The sequence below is a fragment of the Abramis brama genome, assembly GCF_963993115.1.
Source record: "Abramis brama genome assembly, chromosome: 17".
NCBI classification, from domain to species: Eukaryota; Metazoa; Chordata; class Actinopteri; order Cypriniformes; family Leuciscidae; genus Abramis; species Abramis brama.
In genome coordinates this window covers 16,236,194-16,253,196 of record NC_139979.1, presented here as the reverse complement: position 1 = coordinate 16,253,196, position 17,003 = coordinate 16,236,194, and the positions used below count along the sequence as shown (strand labels likewise).

Below are 17,003 nucleotides of genomic sequence, written 5' to 3'. Positions count from 1 at the left end.
GTCTTTTGGATCTGATTGGTCAATGGCTGACCGCTGGGGCGTGGATCAGTAGGCTGGCAGTCTCATAAATACTGCGAGTGAGGAGCGAAACCATCATCGAACAGGTTCAATCAGCAGTCATGCGGTCTTTGGTTTTCCTGGTGCTCCTTGGAGCTGCCTGTGAGTAGAGATTCCATTCAGAGATAGCAATATGGAAAAGGTGAGTCAATATACTGATGATACTCTCTCATTGTATGTAGTTGCTCTGGATGATGACAAGATTGTTGGGGGATATGAGTGCACGCCCTATTCCCAGCCCTGGACGGTGTCTCTGAACTCTGGCTACCACTTTTGCGGTGGTTCTCTGGTCAGCCAGGATTGGGTTGTGTCTGCTGCTCACTGCTACAAGTCGTAAGTGGCGTCTTCGTAAGGTAGCTCATGTTCCGGTCCATTGGCTTCCTCAGTTCTGAACAGTATTTTTGTCTTTCAGACGTGTGGAGGTCCGTTTGGGCGAGCACAATATCGTAGTTAATGAGGGTTCTGAGCAGTTCATCACCTCTGAGAAGGTCATCCGCCACCCCAGCTATGACTCCTGGACCATTGACAGTGACATCATGCTGATCAAGCTTAGCAAGTCCGCTACCCTCAATCAGTATGTGCAGCCCGTGGCCCTGCCCAGTGGCTGTGCCGCCGCTGGCACCATGTGCAGAGTCGCTGGCTGGGGAAACACCATGAGTTCCAGTGAGTGACTGAGTTCATGATGTCACTTCCTTCACACTTGATGTTCATAGCACTTGAGTTAACTCCATCTCTGTTGTTGTTTTATTCATTTCTTTGTAGCTGCTGATTCCAACAAGCTTCAGTGTCTGGAGGTCCCAATCTTGTCCGACAGTGACTGTAACAAATCCTACCCTGGCATGATCACCAACACCATGTTCTGTGCTGGATACCTGGAGGGAGGAAAGGACTCTTGCCAGGTAGAGCATGACAATAAATAGTGTTGTCACACAAATTTGACCTGAGACAATATTATTAATCACCAGTGGTTGTCTTTCTTTTTTTTCAGGGTGACTCTGGTGGTCCCGTGGTGTGCAACGGTGCACTGCATGGTATTGTGTCCTGGGGTTATGGCTGTGCTGAGAAGAATCATCCTGGTGTCTATGGCAAGGTAATATACATTAGTTGTTGTTAGTTACAAAACAATATGTTTGGTATGATATGAAGGAATTTCATGACTTCTATGAATTATCTTTTCTTCAAGGTCTGTTCGTTCAGCCAATGGATCGCCGACACCATGAGTAACAACTAAATCTGATCCAAAGTCACATACAGCCTCCAAATCTGCAATCCATCATTTTTTCTTTATTTTGGAGATAAAAACCTGTTTGAAAATAAAAACATTTAAACATATCCTGCTTTCTCTAAGTGCTTCATTCATATTTATGAATAAATACTGAATAAATATATTGTAAGTAAGAGGCCTATATTTAAATGTACAAATGCTCTCAGCAAACAATTAGCAAAGCAACACAAAATAAAATAAGTTAAATTCCTAATATTTCTAATAATAAAGACAGCTATTCCATAAAAAATACATCAGGAAAAAATGTATTTCTAACAAAGGAAATGCTAAACAGCTATACCAGCTAACAGGGAACGTTCTCAGAAGTTACTCAGAGCATTGGAAAACATTCTGGCAATGTTCTCTGAAATGTTTTATTTTTTTTAAAGTTCTTCCAGTAACATTATAGAATGTTTGTTAAAGTTATCTGGTCTTTAATAACATCATCAAAACGTTTGCACAAAAACACTAATCATTCATCTCTCATGAAATGTTTTACTGAAACATTTTAGTTTAGTACATCTATTTATTTTTTTTACTACTTGTTACAGAAGGTTTAGAGAACATTCAAAGTACTGTTACCATAATGTTCCCACATAACCAAGAACCAAGAAAAATGTTTTGAACATTCTAAGAACATTCATAAATATTAAACAGAACATTAGAAAAAAATGCCTAACCATCCATTAATAACTTCCATTAGAATGTTAGCAAAACATTCTTAGAGCATATTTTTGCTGGGATGGTTATTAATAATACAGTGTTTGTTAGCATCATAAATCAGCAAAAAAAAAGTCATATAGAAAAATAGCTTCAACATGTTTCTATAACAACTATAAATGAGCCTTCATCAAACATATTTTAGGTTTAAGAATGACACCTAAAGAAAGAAGTAGCATAGGCCTTTAGTTTGAAGTGTTGTGTGACTAAAGTAAGCCAGACTACTATGTTTCACATAGGCCTATATCTTTCTCATTTACTGAGGCCTTCGTCGACTACCAGTTTAAATGTAGGCAGTCCAACTTGATTAAATAATAGGCTAAATTTAAATTATATTTGCTCAGAAAGGTGTTTGAGGTAGGTTTGCCAACCATTCCATATATTTCAGAATCGCACTGTAAAAAAATTCCACAACTTAAAAACGTATTAGGGTCACTTGATGCCTTGCATTTTTAAGTAGGCTATTAGTCTAATCAAAAAAAAGCTGTAGGCTACAAGTCATTTAAAAGTGTATAATTTTTTTTTAGTTGAATCACATCTAACTTATATAAAATTTAAACTGCTTAAATTAAATATTAAAAAAAAAAAGTTTTTTAAGACATCAAAGTAGTTTTCACTGTTTATCAAGTTTAGAAGGCCCATCGGCTATTATAGGCAGGCATACGCCGTATATGGACACATTTGCGCATAGCCTATACTCCTGTAAAATGACTTCACCGTTGCTTTATCGTGAATCAATAAATTAACAAGTGCATATCTCATACTTTTCAACACAGCTTAACATTAGGCTAATAGGCTATAAACACTAAAATTGAATTCATGCCATGTATGAACATCCAAGTTCACTCGATTACATGACGTCATATACACACACTGTTAGTGAATCAGCACGAAATAAAATCATAACAAAGAATGAATTAATAAAGGATAACATGAAACACATAGGCTACCTATACAATATGTATTTTATCTCCGCATCCCCAGAGTAGGCTACACTAATGGCGGCACCGATAGTTAACACTAAATAGAGTTTACAGACATAACGCTCATATACATCGAAAAACAATTACTGTGAACTGTTTACAATGATGGTGTGCATTTTATTTTATACCTGTAAAAGACGATATTAATATGAATAGGCTACACGTTCAAGCGATGATCCTTCACCATTGCTTATAGAAAATGAAGCGCATCGCGTAGAACTCCCATACGTAATGACGCGAACATGCACGTATAACCAATCACACACATCCTTCTCCTGCTACAATAATATATTTTATTAATTTGAAGCAACGCGTATTATACAACCCAAAATATTTGCAACAAGCATTTAGATGAAAACAGTAATAATAATAAGATAATCATAAATCGAATATAAATCTGAAAATAATCTCTTAAAGCATAAATGCATGAAAACCACAGAAATACATAAGAAAACTGATGGAGATAATAATTATGCAACTTATCAAAGGAAAAAAATATATATATAAAGAAATAAGAAGCTGTTAATTTTGAGAATTATTCAGCTAGCTACCACATGCACCTGGAAATAATTTTTTTTTAAACTATCATAAATCATAAACTTATCATAAACTTCAGTAGGCTACAAGGGTAAAACAGAAATGTTTAGTAACAATCATGGATTAAATATGATTAGTCACTCTTTGTATTTGTATTGCATGTCAAGTTTGAATCTAAACAGACTAGATTTCACGTCACTCACAAACACTTGAGTCAATTGAGCGCCGTGCTCCATTGTGATGTCATAGAGATCTGTAGAACGAACAACTGAGTACAGAGGAATCTTGCATTTTGTAGCGAGTCGGCGAATGATCGTGAGTATGCTTTTTATTCAGGGTTTGGAGATTTGAATTTTAATATTTGTATTACTCAAATTAGAATCTACTTAAACAATAGAACGTTATTGACTCGATGCAGATACATGAATAGACATGCTATACAGTGGTAATTTGTGTGAAAAAGTTTGGGGAGGCTAATATGTAAATTGGGTTTGATGTTTTTAATATACTAACGTTAGCTATTTGTTGATATGCTCCCATACACAGATGTTATCCTCCTATATTCTTGATATTTAATGACACATTATTATCTCAATCAACAAAACACATTAAATCAACAAATACAGACTATGACCATTTTAATATTCATAAATGGAGAGCTCCATAGACGTTATCTTGTCTTTGGAACTCCACCACTCCTTTAATATAATCAATTCTTATATGACCTGTCTTTCAATCTCTCTTGCTTTGAGATCCTTTATATTCTTTGACCAACCAATAGCAGATCTGATAACACATTGAACTGATAATGAAAGCTGATTGGCCTTAACGTTAGTTATCTCTGTATCTCTGACTGTAACTGATTAGCTACATATGTAAAAGGAGGTCATTTTCATTTAGCCTCCTTATGCCTTTAATGGCAATTTTGGACAGACAAGTGTCCATTTGAATATTTATTCCCATTGGTTTGTTTAATGGAGCCTTTATTGCTGTTCTCATGCTGTTCCTATTCTATTCGTGCAGTAAATAAAATTTGCCTTGACTACCAGGCAAGATAGAAAAATATATATATTTTTACATTATATGCATCTTAATTATCCACATTAGTAGTTAAATTGATAAAAAATATAACTTAACTTTTTCAGCTTAATTGTTCATTTTGAATAGATTTTAAGGAGGCTCTTGGACTGGACTCCCTTGTCTCTTCTGAGTGACAGCCATGGGCATACACTGTAGAAAATATATATATTTTTCTCGAGTATTTTGATAACTAAGACAAACAGTTTCCAGGTTTGTATGTGTTTACTCAACTCATCTCTTCCATTTCTCTGTCTTTCACAGTGTTTTACATATAGAGATTGCACAAAGGCAGTATTGTTCAGTTCTTTAGATCATCATCAAATCCAAATCAATATGAGTATGTCCACCTTTCCCATCGGTTTTCCTGAGAGTGCAGAGCAGTCCTTATGTCCTGAACTCTCTGATGAGCTCACCATGGCCCTTGCTGCAGGGGAGTGGTGGGCAATAATGGAGGTTTCACATCCCATCTCTGAGGAGCCTGAGTATGGGGACCTCACCTCAGGGCTGTGGTGGGGAACAGTGGAGGCAGGAGAAACTCCATGCCCCACATCCCTGAAGTCCATGAAGCAGAACAAGGCAGAGGGAGCACCTGTGCCCACCAGGTCCCAACAGGAATCAACTGTGCATGCCAGTTCTAAGAAGTTGAACCTCACCTCATCCCTGGCCTTCAAAGATGCATCTGAGAAGGCCCTGAACTCAGATACAACACTGAAATCCACAGTACAGCAGAGAAAGTGGAGGCAGAAAAAGCCACAGGAAGCACCACTGGCTGTCAAGTCCCTACAGAAAGCACCTGTGCCCACTGGGTCTCCACAGGGAGCACCTGTGACCCAGTCTCTACGGAGACCACCTGTTCCTGCCCCAAAGGTACTCGCATGTTCCTCACATCGAGCACCCATGCCAGAAAAGGTCCCAGATAGGCGAAAGCTAAATATCTCTGAGCTTCTTAGGCAGGAGTGGCTGCAGCAGCAGAAGCCTCAAGCTCCTTCTCTTCAGGCAAAACTGCCTGACAACATATTAAAGAGGCCAAAGATCCCTGAGCCTCTGAGAGGGGAGCTGCTGCAGCAGAGACCTCAAGCTTCTTCTCCTCGAGGAGCACCCATTCCTGACAAGACCTCAAAGAGGGAAAAACTAGAGGTCCCTGAGCCACTGAGACGAGCGCTACTGCAGCTGAAGCCTCAAGCTTCTCTTCAGGCAAAACTGCCTGACAACATATTAAAGAGGCCAAAGATCCCTGAGCCTCTGAGAAGGGAGCTGCTGCAGCAGAGGCCTCAAGCTTCCTCTCCTAGCGGAGCACCCATTCCAGACAAGACCTCAAAGAGGAAAAAACTAGAGGTCCCTCAGCCACTGAGACGAGAGCTACTGCAGCTGAAGCCTCAAGCTTCTCCTCTTCAGGAAACACGGCCTGACAATACCTCAAAGAGGCAAAAGCTAAAGATCCCTGAGCCTCTGAGAGGGGAGCTGCTGCAGCAGAGGCCTCAAGCTTCTTCTCCTCGAGGAGCACCCATTCCTGACAAGACCTCAAAGAGGAAAAAACTAGAGGTCCCTCAGCCACTGAGACGAGAGCTACTGCAGCTGAAGCCTCAAGCTTCTTCTCTTCAGGGAACACTGCCTGACAATACCTCAAAGAGGCAAAAGCTAAAGATCCCTGAGCCTCTGAGAGGGGAGCTGCTGCAGCAGAGGCCTCAAGCTTCTTCTCTTCAGGGAGCACCCGTGCCTAACAAGACCGCAAACAGGGAAAAACTAAAGATCCCGGAGCCACTGAAGCAGGAGATGCTGCAGCAGAAGCCTGTCTGTTGTGCACAGGGATCACCTGTCCCTGAGAAGGTTCCAGAGAAGAGAAATCTGATCTCTGAGCTACTGAGGAAGGAGCTGGTGCAGAAGAAGCCCCAAGCCAATAAACCTTTGCCTGACAGGACCCCAGTGGGAGGGTCTGAGCATGCCAGGACCCCACAGGGAGCAGCAGTGCCTGCCAGGAATCCACAGGCAGCGGCAGTGCCCTCTGGGGTTCTGATCCCAAAAGGTGCGCTTGTGCATTCGGGGACCTCACAGGGATCACTTGTGCCTGCAGATTCCCCCAAACTGGGAGAAAGCCTCAGGATCCTTAAGCAGCAGAGGCAGAAGCAGAGGGAGCAGCAGGGACAGCAGAGGCAGCAGAATATCCCAAAGGGAGCTTCTATGTCTCCTAAGACATCACAGAGTGCACTTGTTCCACCTTGTTTCCCACAGGGAGCATCTGGGTTACATCTGTTGCAGCAGAAACCAAGTCCCGTTGCTCAGTCCCATCCTGGACCACCCATGTCCAGTCAGAGTAAGAGGCAGTGTCAGTGGAGCACAGAAGCATCTGTAAGTCCCTTCCATCTCTTGTTTTTACTTATTTTCAGATTTATAAAAAAAAAAAAAAAAAATGTAAACATTGACTTCAAATATGCTTATATGTTTTCTAGGTCCTCTATTCAAATCCTTTTATATAGTATTTCAAAACTATAGAAAGATATGTGTTTAGATTTAGTCTAACAAGCACTCATTAATGATTATGTTTGTTTCTTCAACAGGACAATGTAGGTGTGTGTCAGCCACCTCCCCAAAATAAAATTTGTGTGGAAATTGACAAGAAGGTGCAGCTGAATCCTAAACTGAGGAGCCAGAATAAGATAAGCACTTCATACGTGGACCAGAGCAGCCTTCAGCCCAGGTCCCAGCTGAACCGGAAGAGAGCATTGGTAAGTTCCCTCCTTTTTTTCAGATTTAAAAATGTAAACACTTTAATCATTTAATATATGACTATTATCATATTATTTTCAGTTTAGAACCCTCATATTGAAATTGTAGAAGGGACATGTATTAAGATTTTCTCTAAGAATCACTCATTAAATCTGCAGCGTGAAATGATATGTCTGTTCCTTCATCAGGACAATGCAGGTGTGGACCAGGCACCTCCACAAAAAATGCAGCGCTTGGCAATTAAAGTCAAGGACCAGCAGTTGGAACCAGGCAGCTTGAAGAAAATGTGCTATTTATGTAGCATATACATACATTTTTGCAACGTTTTAAATATTTAATAGATATATGTTATATTGTGTTGGTACGTTTTGATTGGAATGCATAATAAAAAATCAAATATAAACTGTGCTTTTGTTTTTATATCCAGGACAACACACATTAAAGGACAAATCCAGTGAAAAATGAACCTAGGGGTAATTAACACATGGTTACCAAGTCGATCGTTCCCTGCGATGCGTTTTCATGAAAATCGAATGTATAGAGTTTTATCTTTAAAAACAGATTAGCTCATAACACTAGTATATGGGGCACAGAGTAAGTAAAAGTAAATCGCTAGTTAATACCACTAACAAGGCTCAAAATAGCCTACATTAGATTTCACTATGCGTAATTCCTATCGACCAGCTCACTTAGCACGGCGTTCGTGACTCGATTAGTCGAGACTGTTTTCCAAGATGACGCCTGTCTGTAAATGCGTAATGTACTGTCTTTATAAAGTATCTTCTTATTAAACTGTCTGTACACTTACAAAGTTCTCAATGCTTCGGTTTGCATGTAGGGACCCTCATTATGCTACCGTGTTAGTGTGAGGCTATTTTGAGCCTTGTTAGTGGTATTAACTAGCGATTTACTTTTACTTACTCTGTGCCCCATATACTAGTGTTATGAGCTAATCTGTTTTTAAAGATAAAACTCTATACATTCGATTTTCATGAAAACGCATCGCAGGGAACGATCGACTCGGTAACCATGTGTTAATTACCCCTAGGTTCATTTTTCACTGGATTTGTCCTTTAATTAAAACTAATGTTATATAAATGTGCACTTTAAGCCAAAATAGATAATTTTCATCTCCTGTCTCTGAGCTGATTAAATGTTAAAAATAGCTGCACACTAAGCCAAAGGACAACATTGTAACAACGTATATTATTTCTATTTTCTACAATTTATGGCTGAAGACAATCATATAATGCTGTATATTGACTATCTTGGTATACAGTATAATACATTTTCTTGCATTAAAGGTAGGGTAGGTAGGATTTTTATAAAAAACTTTTTTTCAAATTTGTTTAAACTGTCTTTATATACCAATACATAATTAAAATGTAAGTGCTCTGAAAAAGAGAGTTTAAAAATCGAGTGACTGTAGACCTTTTAATCTGCAATAAACACAGCTCATTATTTCCATCCGGGACGAAACAATTGATTGGTTTGGGCGACTGTCACTCACTCTCGCAACCAAGGCTACCACCACTGTTGCTAGATCTGCCCATATGCGCGCGCACCCGTTTGATTTGAGGGGAGTGCAAGAGAGGCGCGGAACCTACGAAGAGTAAAATTATGGCAGAGAAAAAGAGCATTCAAAATTCAAAGCACCTGCATATGCAGTCATCGAAGGCAAACAAGGCAAAAACTACTTCCTCGGACCCTGGTTGCCCGCACTCTTGAACGACCTCCTCTGCTTCGCCCTCGACCCCGGACCTGTCCTTGAACTGACGATGCGCTACTTGTCACCAGAGTGTAACGTTAACGTTAGTCCTCATCAGAGTCAACAATGTTTTCATCATGTAAACTCTTACATGCAAAACACCGTATATGTTATGACTCTTACACGAAATTCACCTTCATCACAGTTTAACTGATGGTAGGCCTAATGGAAAAACGTGTATCAATGCAACCTGTTTTTAGCTTTGCCTTATAAATATAGGCCTAGCTCGTTACCTATAGCCTAAATATAGCTCGTTACCGAATCAAACAAAATATATTTTAAACTTTACCAGTATCGATATGCTAGCTTGATAGTGAGTACTAAAAGCCATCTTATTTGTTTATATTTATAGTGATAAAGTTAGGTATTTTATTACATGTGATTCTGACATGATGTCACTGCATGCACTGCACTCCTTCCTCTGCACTCGTCTCAGGTAAATAAATGCGTCTTCCTGAGCCTGAGCATTTGGCGTCGCGCGTTCATGTGTTTTGGGGGCGTGGCTTTGGAAGGAGCCCAGAAGGGAGGGGGTGGAGTGAATGGAAATAATTAGCTGTGTTTACAACAGTCGTGAGAGGTCTACAGACACTCGATTTTTATACTCTCTTTTTCAGAGTACTTATATTTTAATTATGTATTGGTATATAAAGACAGTTTAAACAAATTTGGAATGTTTTTTTTTTTTTTAGAAAAATCCTTTTAGAAAAATCCTACCTACCTAGTCTGCATCCTAAACATAATCAGATAAAGGTTTGTTTTAAAAACTTTATATATATATATATATATATATATATATATATATATATATATATATATATATATATATATATATATAACAGAATTAAACTTTAAGATTTAAGCTTTGCTTTTACTTCTTGGGGAGCATACCCCAAGACTTTTTCTACTTTACTTTTATTAGTAAGCCTTTTGTAAGAGGGGCCTTTTGGAGGAGTTTATATGCATATGGGCATCAGACACTCCAAGCACAGAGACGAAACACTCAGAGGAGAACTTTTAAGCTTTAGGCTAAATATTTTCTGAATAAATGATAAAATGTATCTCAGATCTACTTAAAATATGATAAGAAAAACTGACATAAAGCTTTTAAGGGGTACATTTTAACCTTATTTAGTGCTTGATGTAATCGCTTTTGTCAAAACGTGCATGCGGAACCTTACTAAAGTCTTGTTTTTCATTCCGGACTCTTCAGACCGACGTACCATCTCACATGTATTGTAGCTGAACGTACAACCTTTTACTCTAGTTTAAATAAATGCACTTGTTTATATACTGTGGATGCAGTCGCTGATCACAGCAGCGCTCGTCTGAGTTCTCTTTACTTTTGCAGTATATTTACGTTGTTTAACAAAGGGGATTTCTTTTCTGGAGTAGTGTCCTTCATCGCTTCTTGAAATGCGACTCACCCTGCGGGCTTTGATTTCCCATGGCCGAGTGGCTCGTCGGATGGGACTCGGACCTGAGTCCAGAATCAACATGCTTCGGAACATACTCACTGGTCTGGTTCGACACGAGAGAATAGAGACAACAAGAGCCCGAGCCGATGAAGTTCGCTTTTACGCTGAAAAGGCAAGTACAAGCAGGCTACAAATTTTCAGTACCTAACTTACATTTATTATATAAATAAATACATATTTAAATAAATTTAAAACAATAAAACGGCGTCAAACTTTGTTTCATCTTGGACTTCTGAAAAATATTTTGACAGAATAATGATTTGATCGTGATGTAAAAGTCGTAATATATTAATATGTATATATATGTATGTATGTGTGTGTGTGTGTGTGTATATGTATATTTATATATATAATATTAAAGGGTTAAGCTGAAATGTCCAAACAGTGAAATTCTGATTAAAGTAATTTAAGGGATAGTTCAAACAAAAAATAAAAATTCTGTCATAATTTAGACTACTCACCCTCAAGTTCCAAACCTGTCTGGATTTCTTTCTTCTGCAAAAGAAGATATTTTGTAGAATATAGGCAACCAAACAAACAGTTGATGAAAGCCCCATTGAAAAAATAAATAAAAATACTATGGAAGTCAATGGGGCCCATTAACTGTTTGGTTACTGACATTCTTCAAAATATATTTTTGTGTTCAGCAGAAGAAAAAAAATTGAAGTTTGGGAACAACTTGAGGGTGACTAAATGATGACCGACATTTCATTTTTGTGTGAACTATCCCTTTAAAGAGTTTTGCGGTTTCAGCAAATACAATTCTTTAAAACGATTATTGTTTTTGAATGACTTTGTTTCTATTTTGACTTTAAATTTTTTTTTTTTTTTTTTACATTTGTGTTTTCTTTTTTAGATTATTGATTATGCAAAAAAGGGAGAAACTAATGAAAAGTCAATGAAAATGGCTGATTTCTGGCTAACGGTAAGTTTTCATTCATTGCTTAAAAAGTTCTAACAATGTGCTAACAGTGTTTCTGAGTAAAGGACATCTACATTGATATATATTTTTTCATTCAGGAAAAAGATTTGATCCCCAAACTCTTCAAAGTTCTGGCGGTAAGATTTGAGAATCAGACAGGTGGATATACGCACATGGCCCGCATTCCTAACAGAGAGAATCTGGACCACGCAGCCATGGCTGTCCTGGAGTACAAAGGCAACCCTTTCCCTCCCCTGTCCCCCATGAAACGTGTCCGTGAACTGAGCTTGGTAAACCAACTTCTGAAAGGATACCGAGAAGAAAAAGCTCAAATGGTCGCTGAGAAAAAGGACTTCTAATTTTGCATTTGTACATTACATTTCACGTCATAAACCAGTATACATTTAATTAAAATATCATTTTTTGTTCCAAATATTGTGTGTGTATGGTTGATGATCTAACATGCCCATGACATTTTTTGAATCAGTATTTTAAAATCAAAATGGATATATGTGTGTAAGATAAGCGTGTCTGTGGTCCTGTAACTGGTCACAAACAGATGTTTTTTTTTTTTTTCATTTTTTATTAGCATTTTGTCTTCACTAATTAATTCCAGATGAACCTGTGGTGTGACAAGCCAATGAAAGTAGAAATATATTATTTTGTATGAATCTGTTCCTTTCTAAAGTTCTTATCTTTGTTTGGGTGCAACCCCCTGCTTTTATTTTCTTGCATCCCAATATGGGTCAACACGCTTGGATATAAAAATTGGTCAAATTTTTATTATAAATATTGTAAAATCTAGGATTCACTTTGATGAATGAAGGGATGTGAGACTACATGGTTTTAAACTGATTTTCAAGCCCCATGACAATAATTTTTTAGGCAGTTGTTTGTACTTTAGAGTAGAAGGTTTACAATTAGCTACCTTCATTGCTAATCTAACTGCAAAAAGAACCAAACAAGCCATTGTAGTAAAACAGACCATTTTAATTTGGCAAAAAGGGTATGCACTGCCAAGTCATTTGACACTATTAAAATGCATTCAGTATGAACAGTGCAACAGAAATGTGCTTAACTGAATCTTTCTGTGCTCCCGAATGTGATGTGCTATTATCTATCATACATTCAAAAAGTGTGTTCTCTCTTCTCTGCTAGGTGTGCACACTCACTGAAGAGATGGGAAAAAATCATGGCAAAGCCTTTTAGAATAACCTTTTCTAGTGGCTTCCTGACAAATCAAGTTGCAAATCAAGCGTTTCAGGCCCATTTACGTCTGTTAATACAAAAAAACAAAATCACACGAACCTAGCTTTAATAATTCTTCAAGTATGGTTCATCTCTTTAAAAAACAATTTTGAATATAAATATGTCATTATGTACGTAACTTATAGGCTTAGATTTAAAACGGGTCAATTTCAGATGGAGATTATATAGGATATGTTAATATATATAACATAAATACGACCCACAGCTTGTTCTTCTTTTAAAATAAAACAAACACAGCAGTGATAATGGGCATTTTACAGATAAAACCTTCACATTTTACCTGTACATTTGTCATTCACTCTATTGCATTATGATTGCATTTTCAAGGGTCTCTGATGGTAATGAAATAAGTGTTTAAAAACAGTAAAGTGCTCCATGCAGTCAATACAAAGTGTTTCTGTAAGAGTAGAGCTATATTTTCATCAGACACTCAAGTAAACAAACCTTGCGACTGAATGATTCTACTTTCTACTCACAGACAGAATATATCCGCTTCATGACCGCTGCGAGTGTTATTACATGTACAAATATAACAAAGTTAGCTGGAATTGAATCTGAACTCCACAAACCCCTGCACGGTATTATCTGCTATTATGGAACGATTAATTAATGGAAATAAATGATATACATTAACAAGTGCAGCCTCATACTTTTCAACACAGCTTTACATTACTGGTAATGTAAACACTAAAATTTCATTCATGCCATGTATGTACATCCAAGTTCACTCGAATACATGACGTCATATAGCCTACTCACACTATTAGTGAATCAACACGAAATAAAATCCTAACAAAGAATTAATGAATAAATGAATAAAGGATAACATGAAACACATACAATACCACTACATAATCTGTATTTTATCTCCGCATCACCAGAGTACACTAGCGCGGCACCGATCGTTAACACTAAATAGAGTTTACAGACACATAACACGCCCATATAACGTTACATCGGAAAACAATTAATGTGTACAGTCTACAATGATGGCGTGCATTTTATTTTATACCTGTAAAAGACGATATTAACATGAATAGGCTACACGTTCAAGCGATGCCCCTTCACCGTTGCTTATCGAGAATGAAACGCATCGCGTAGAACGTACTCGGTTACCTAACGTAACCTCGGTTCTCTCTAGAAGAGGGAACGAGTATTGCGTAAGTTGCTTACGCTACGGGTAAAGTCATCTTTTCTCGAGATCTGAAGCCAAAAATTATCCTTAATCTTGTATTTATTGTCAACGCAGTGCGGCAGCCAGCAGACCATAGCAGGCTGTATAAGCGTGCTGTTAGGGGTTAACAGTTTAGGACCCATGGACCAGATGTTTGAAAGAAGACCCAGAGTCAGAATTATAAAAAATTGAAGAAAAGTTTTACTGAAGATAGTTTGCAGTTTCATCAGCAGAAGTCAGCTTCAAGACTCACACAGGAGTTTGTAGGCTGCCCCGCTTACAGTTACAAAGATCAAAGCAGTTATACCATTTCCAAGGTCTAAGCTACATCATTGCTTACAGGTTGAATGATTCTGATTGGCTAAGAAATTGATAAACATAGTAATTTTCCACATATACAGATAGACAGAAGCATATCTCCATAGATTATGCCGCTGACACTCGGACCCTGAAGTTAGGCACGTCATGACCTTCCAGTTTGCAGATTTGGGTTGCTGGGTGTCAGCATGTCTCGAACAACAACTCAGTCAATCTCCAACAATGCCAGTGGTTCCTTAACCTGTAAGCAAGAAGACTAACACACACACCCGACACACATCTTTTCCAAGGTTGGATTTGGCCAGGCTCTAACTATAAACAGGAGTCTCGTCTCAAAACATCAAGATAACAAGTTCTTTCTCTCAGGATCGGACACTTTAGTCTAAATGGAAAGTATAGGCTTTAACTGACAAATGGTCCCTTAAACTATAGACTTCAATGACCCCTATGTGTTTTAACATGTTGAAGACCTTTCTCAAACACAAAACCAGTCCCTATTTAATTTCTGGAAGCTGGGATAAATAGGCAAGCAATGTTACTGCATTCAAATATCAAATGCAGACATTAAAGAATACATGAAAAGAACATTTCAGTAATCACACTAGTAACTAACTTCTATAACAAAGTAAAATCTCCAGAGAAGTTATTCAACTCATTTGATATTTAGAAGGAAAAGTATTGATTAATACCTTGATTATAATCACTCATTACATATACATTGAAGCAGCATTGGATTCCAATCCACTCCCTTCAGTGCTCATTGGCTGACCTGCGGCAACTGCAGCAGCCTATCAGTGAGCCCTGCGTGACGTCACGCCCAATGAGGGCGCTTCGCGCCCTTCACGCGTCACAGCCCGCCAGAATGGGTGTGGCTAGAGTGTATAAAGGAAGGGCTCACAGGCTGGAAATCTGGTTTTCATAGACTGAAGCAAATAAGCTTGTGGCGCGACACGGCAGGTTACGCAATACTCGTTCCCTCTTCTAGAGAGAACCGAGGTTACGTTAGGTAACCGAGTACGTTCTCTTACGAGAGGTTCTCTCGTATTGCGTAAGTTGCTTACGCTACGGGAACCCCTTGTCAACGCCGTGCGCGCCGAGCATCCATTGCATGAGTCCCAGGGGAGCCCGGGGAACACAACATGCGGGAACAGGCGGCCAGCAACGCGGGCCAGCACATGTAATAAGCACTTCATAGGAATACAGAGCGGCTCTGCCGGTCTATGTATAACGTTTGGGGAAAGGCGGCCAGCAGCGCGGGGCAGCACAGTACATAAGCACATCATAGGGAGAATAAAGAGCGGCTCCGCCGGTCTATGTATAGAGAGCATCAACCCTTAGCACAGCTGTGTGGAGAATAGGTGGCCAGCAACGTGGGCCAGCACAAGTGCACAGGCGCATAGCGGGGAAAATATAGAGCGGCTCCGCCGGTCTGTGTATAGAGAATCTCACCCCTTAGTGCAGCTCACCAGAAGAGCTAGCAGTACATGAGAGTAGTCTGCACATGAACAAATGGACAGAACGTACGCATCACTCATACTGATAACAGTTTAGCCTGCAAGGCGGGAACTTCCAGGTTATAAAATCTCACGAATGTAGAGGGGGAGGCCCAGTCTGCCGCCATACAAATGTCGTGGATAGAAACCCCGCTGGACCAAGCCCCACGATGAGGCCATGCCTCTAGTGGAGTGGGCTCTAATGCCCATAGGGCACTGCAGGTGTTTGGACGCATAAGCTGCTGCGATAGCGTCCACTATCCATCTGGACAGGCTATGTTTTGAGGCAGCGAGACCTTTAGTGCGCCCACCAAACGAAACAAAGAGCTGCTCAGAACGCCTGAAGGCGGCGGAGCGTGTGTTGTAAGCTCTCAGCGCCCTGACGGGGCATAGGAGGTTATCACTGTCCTCGCTATCGGATGCTGGCAGAGCCGATAGGGAGATGATCTGCGCCCTAAAGGGAGTGCCAATCGCCTTGGGGACGTAACCGTGTCTCGGTTTGAGGATGACTTTAGAGTCATTTGGTCCAAACTCGAGACATGTGGGGCTAACGGATAGCGCGTGTAGATCCCCCACACGTTTTACTGATGACAGAGCTATCAGAAAAACGGTTTTGAGCGAGAGGTATTTCAGATCCACGGATTCTAACGGTTCAAAGGGAAACGCTTTCAGGGCTTCTAGGACCAAAGAAAGATCCCACATAGGAACCGAAGGTGGCCGCGGGGGGTTCATCCTCCTTGCTCCTCTAAGGAAGCGGATGATGAGCTCGTTTCATCCTATCGCAAGGCTGCGCGTCGTCTCCGCGAACGCTGCAATAGCCGTGACATACACTTTGAGCGTGGAAGGGGACCTGCCCTTGTCCAACAGCTCTTGCAGGAAGGAGAGCACCCACGAAACCCCACACGTGCGTGGATCCAGGCTCTTAGTAGCGCACCATTTGGAGAACACTGACCATTTAGAGTCTTCTCGTAGAAGGAGCTCTAGACTGCGTGATCATGTTCACGACCCCTTCTGGCAGATCAGCGGGTATCCGTTGATTATCCACACATGCAGAGACCAGCGCTCTGGATGGGGATGCCAAATTGATCCACCGGCTTGAGAGAGAAGATCTCTCCTCAACGGGATCGGCCATGGGGCTACGTGTGACAGCCTCACCAGTTCTGGGAATCAGGTTTGGTTCTCCCATCGCGGGGCTATGAGGAGCACTGAGTGGCGCGTT

At 39.9% G+C, this 17,003-nt stretch overlaps 2 protein-coding genes across 2 annotated transcripts; both read left to right on the top strand.

Annotated features, from left to right (window-relative positions):
* Nucleotides 1-29: 29 nt before the first annotated feature.
* On the top strand, nucleotides 30-1,389 carry LOC311067711 (trypsin-1-like). Its single transcript, XM_084089742.1, has 6 exons — nucleotides 30-159; nucleotides 240-390; nucleotides 470-720; nucleotides 820-956; nucleotides 1,046-1,147; nucleotides 1,241-1,389. Exons 1-6 carry the CDS (start codon nucleotides 120-122, stop codon nucleotides 1,286-1,288), a joined length of 729 nt encoding a protein of 242 aa, XP_083945868.1. The 5' UTR covers nucleotides 30-119; the 3' UTR covers nucleotides 1,289-1,389.
* Nucleotides 1,390-10,327: 8,938 nt separating this feature from the next.
* On the top strand, nucleotides 10,328-11,963 carry mrpl17 (mitochondrial ribosomal protein L17). Its single transcript, XM_084089747.1, has 3 exons — nucleotides 10,328-10,720; nucleotides 11,465-11,533; nucleotides 11,629-11,963. Exons 1-3 carry the CDS (start codon nucleotides 10,547-10,549, stop codon nucleotides 11,887-11,889), a joined length of 504 nt encoding a protein of 167 aa, XP_083945873.1. The 5' UTR covers nucleotides 10,328-10,546; the 3' UTR covers nucleotides 11,890-11,963.
* The last annotated feature ends 5,040 nt before the right edge of the window (nucleotides 11,964-17,003 follow it).

Bases quoted from the DNA above. Each gene is read 5' to 3' on its own strand.
- LOC311067711 (XM_084089742.1), top strand. From the start codon at position 120: ATGCGGTCTTTGGTTTTCCTGGTGCTCCTTGGAGCTGCCT. The intron at 391-469 runs GTAAGTGGCGTC...TTTGTCTTTCAG, and splicing joins GCTGCTCACTGCTACAAGTC to ACGTGTGGAGGTCCGTTTGG. The intron at 721-819 runs GTGAGTGACTGA...ATTTCTTTGTAG, and splicing joins GGGAAACACCATGAGTTCCA to CTGCTGATTCCAACAAGCTT.
- mrpl17 (XM_084089747.1), top strand. From the start codon at position 10,547: ATGCGACTCACCCTGCGGGCTTTGATTTCCCATGGCCGAGTGGCTCGT. The intron at 10,721-11,464 runs GCAAGTACAAGC...TTTCTTTTTTAG, and splicing joins TTCGCTTTTACGCTGAAAAG to ATTATTGATTATGCAAAAAA. The intron at 11,534-11,628 runs GTAAGTTTTCAT...TTTTTCATTCAG, and splicing joins TGGCTGATTTCTGGCTAACG to GAAAAAGATTTGATCCCCAA.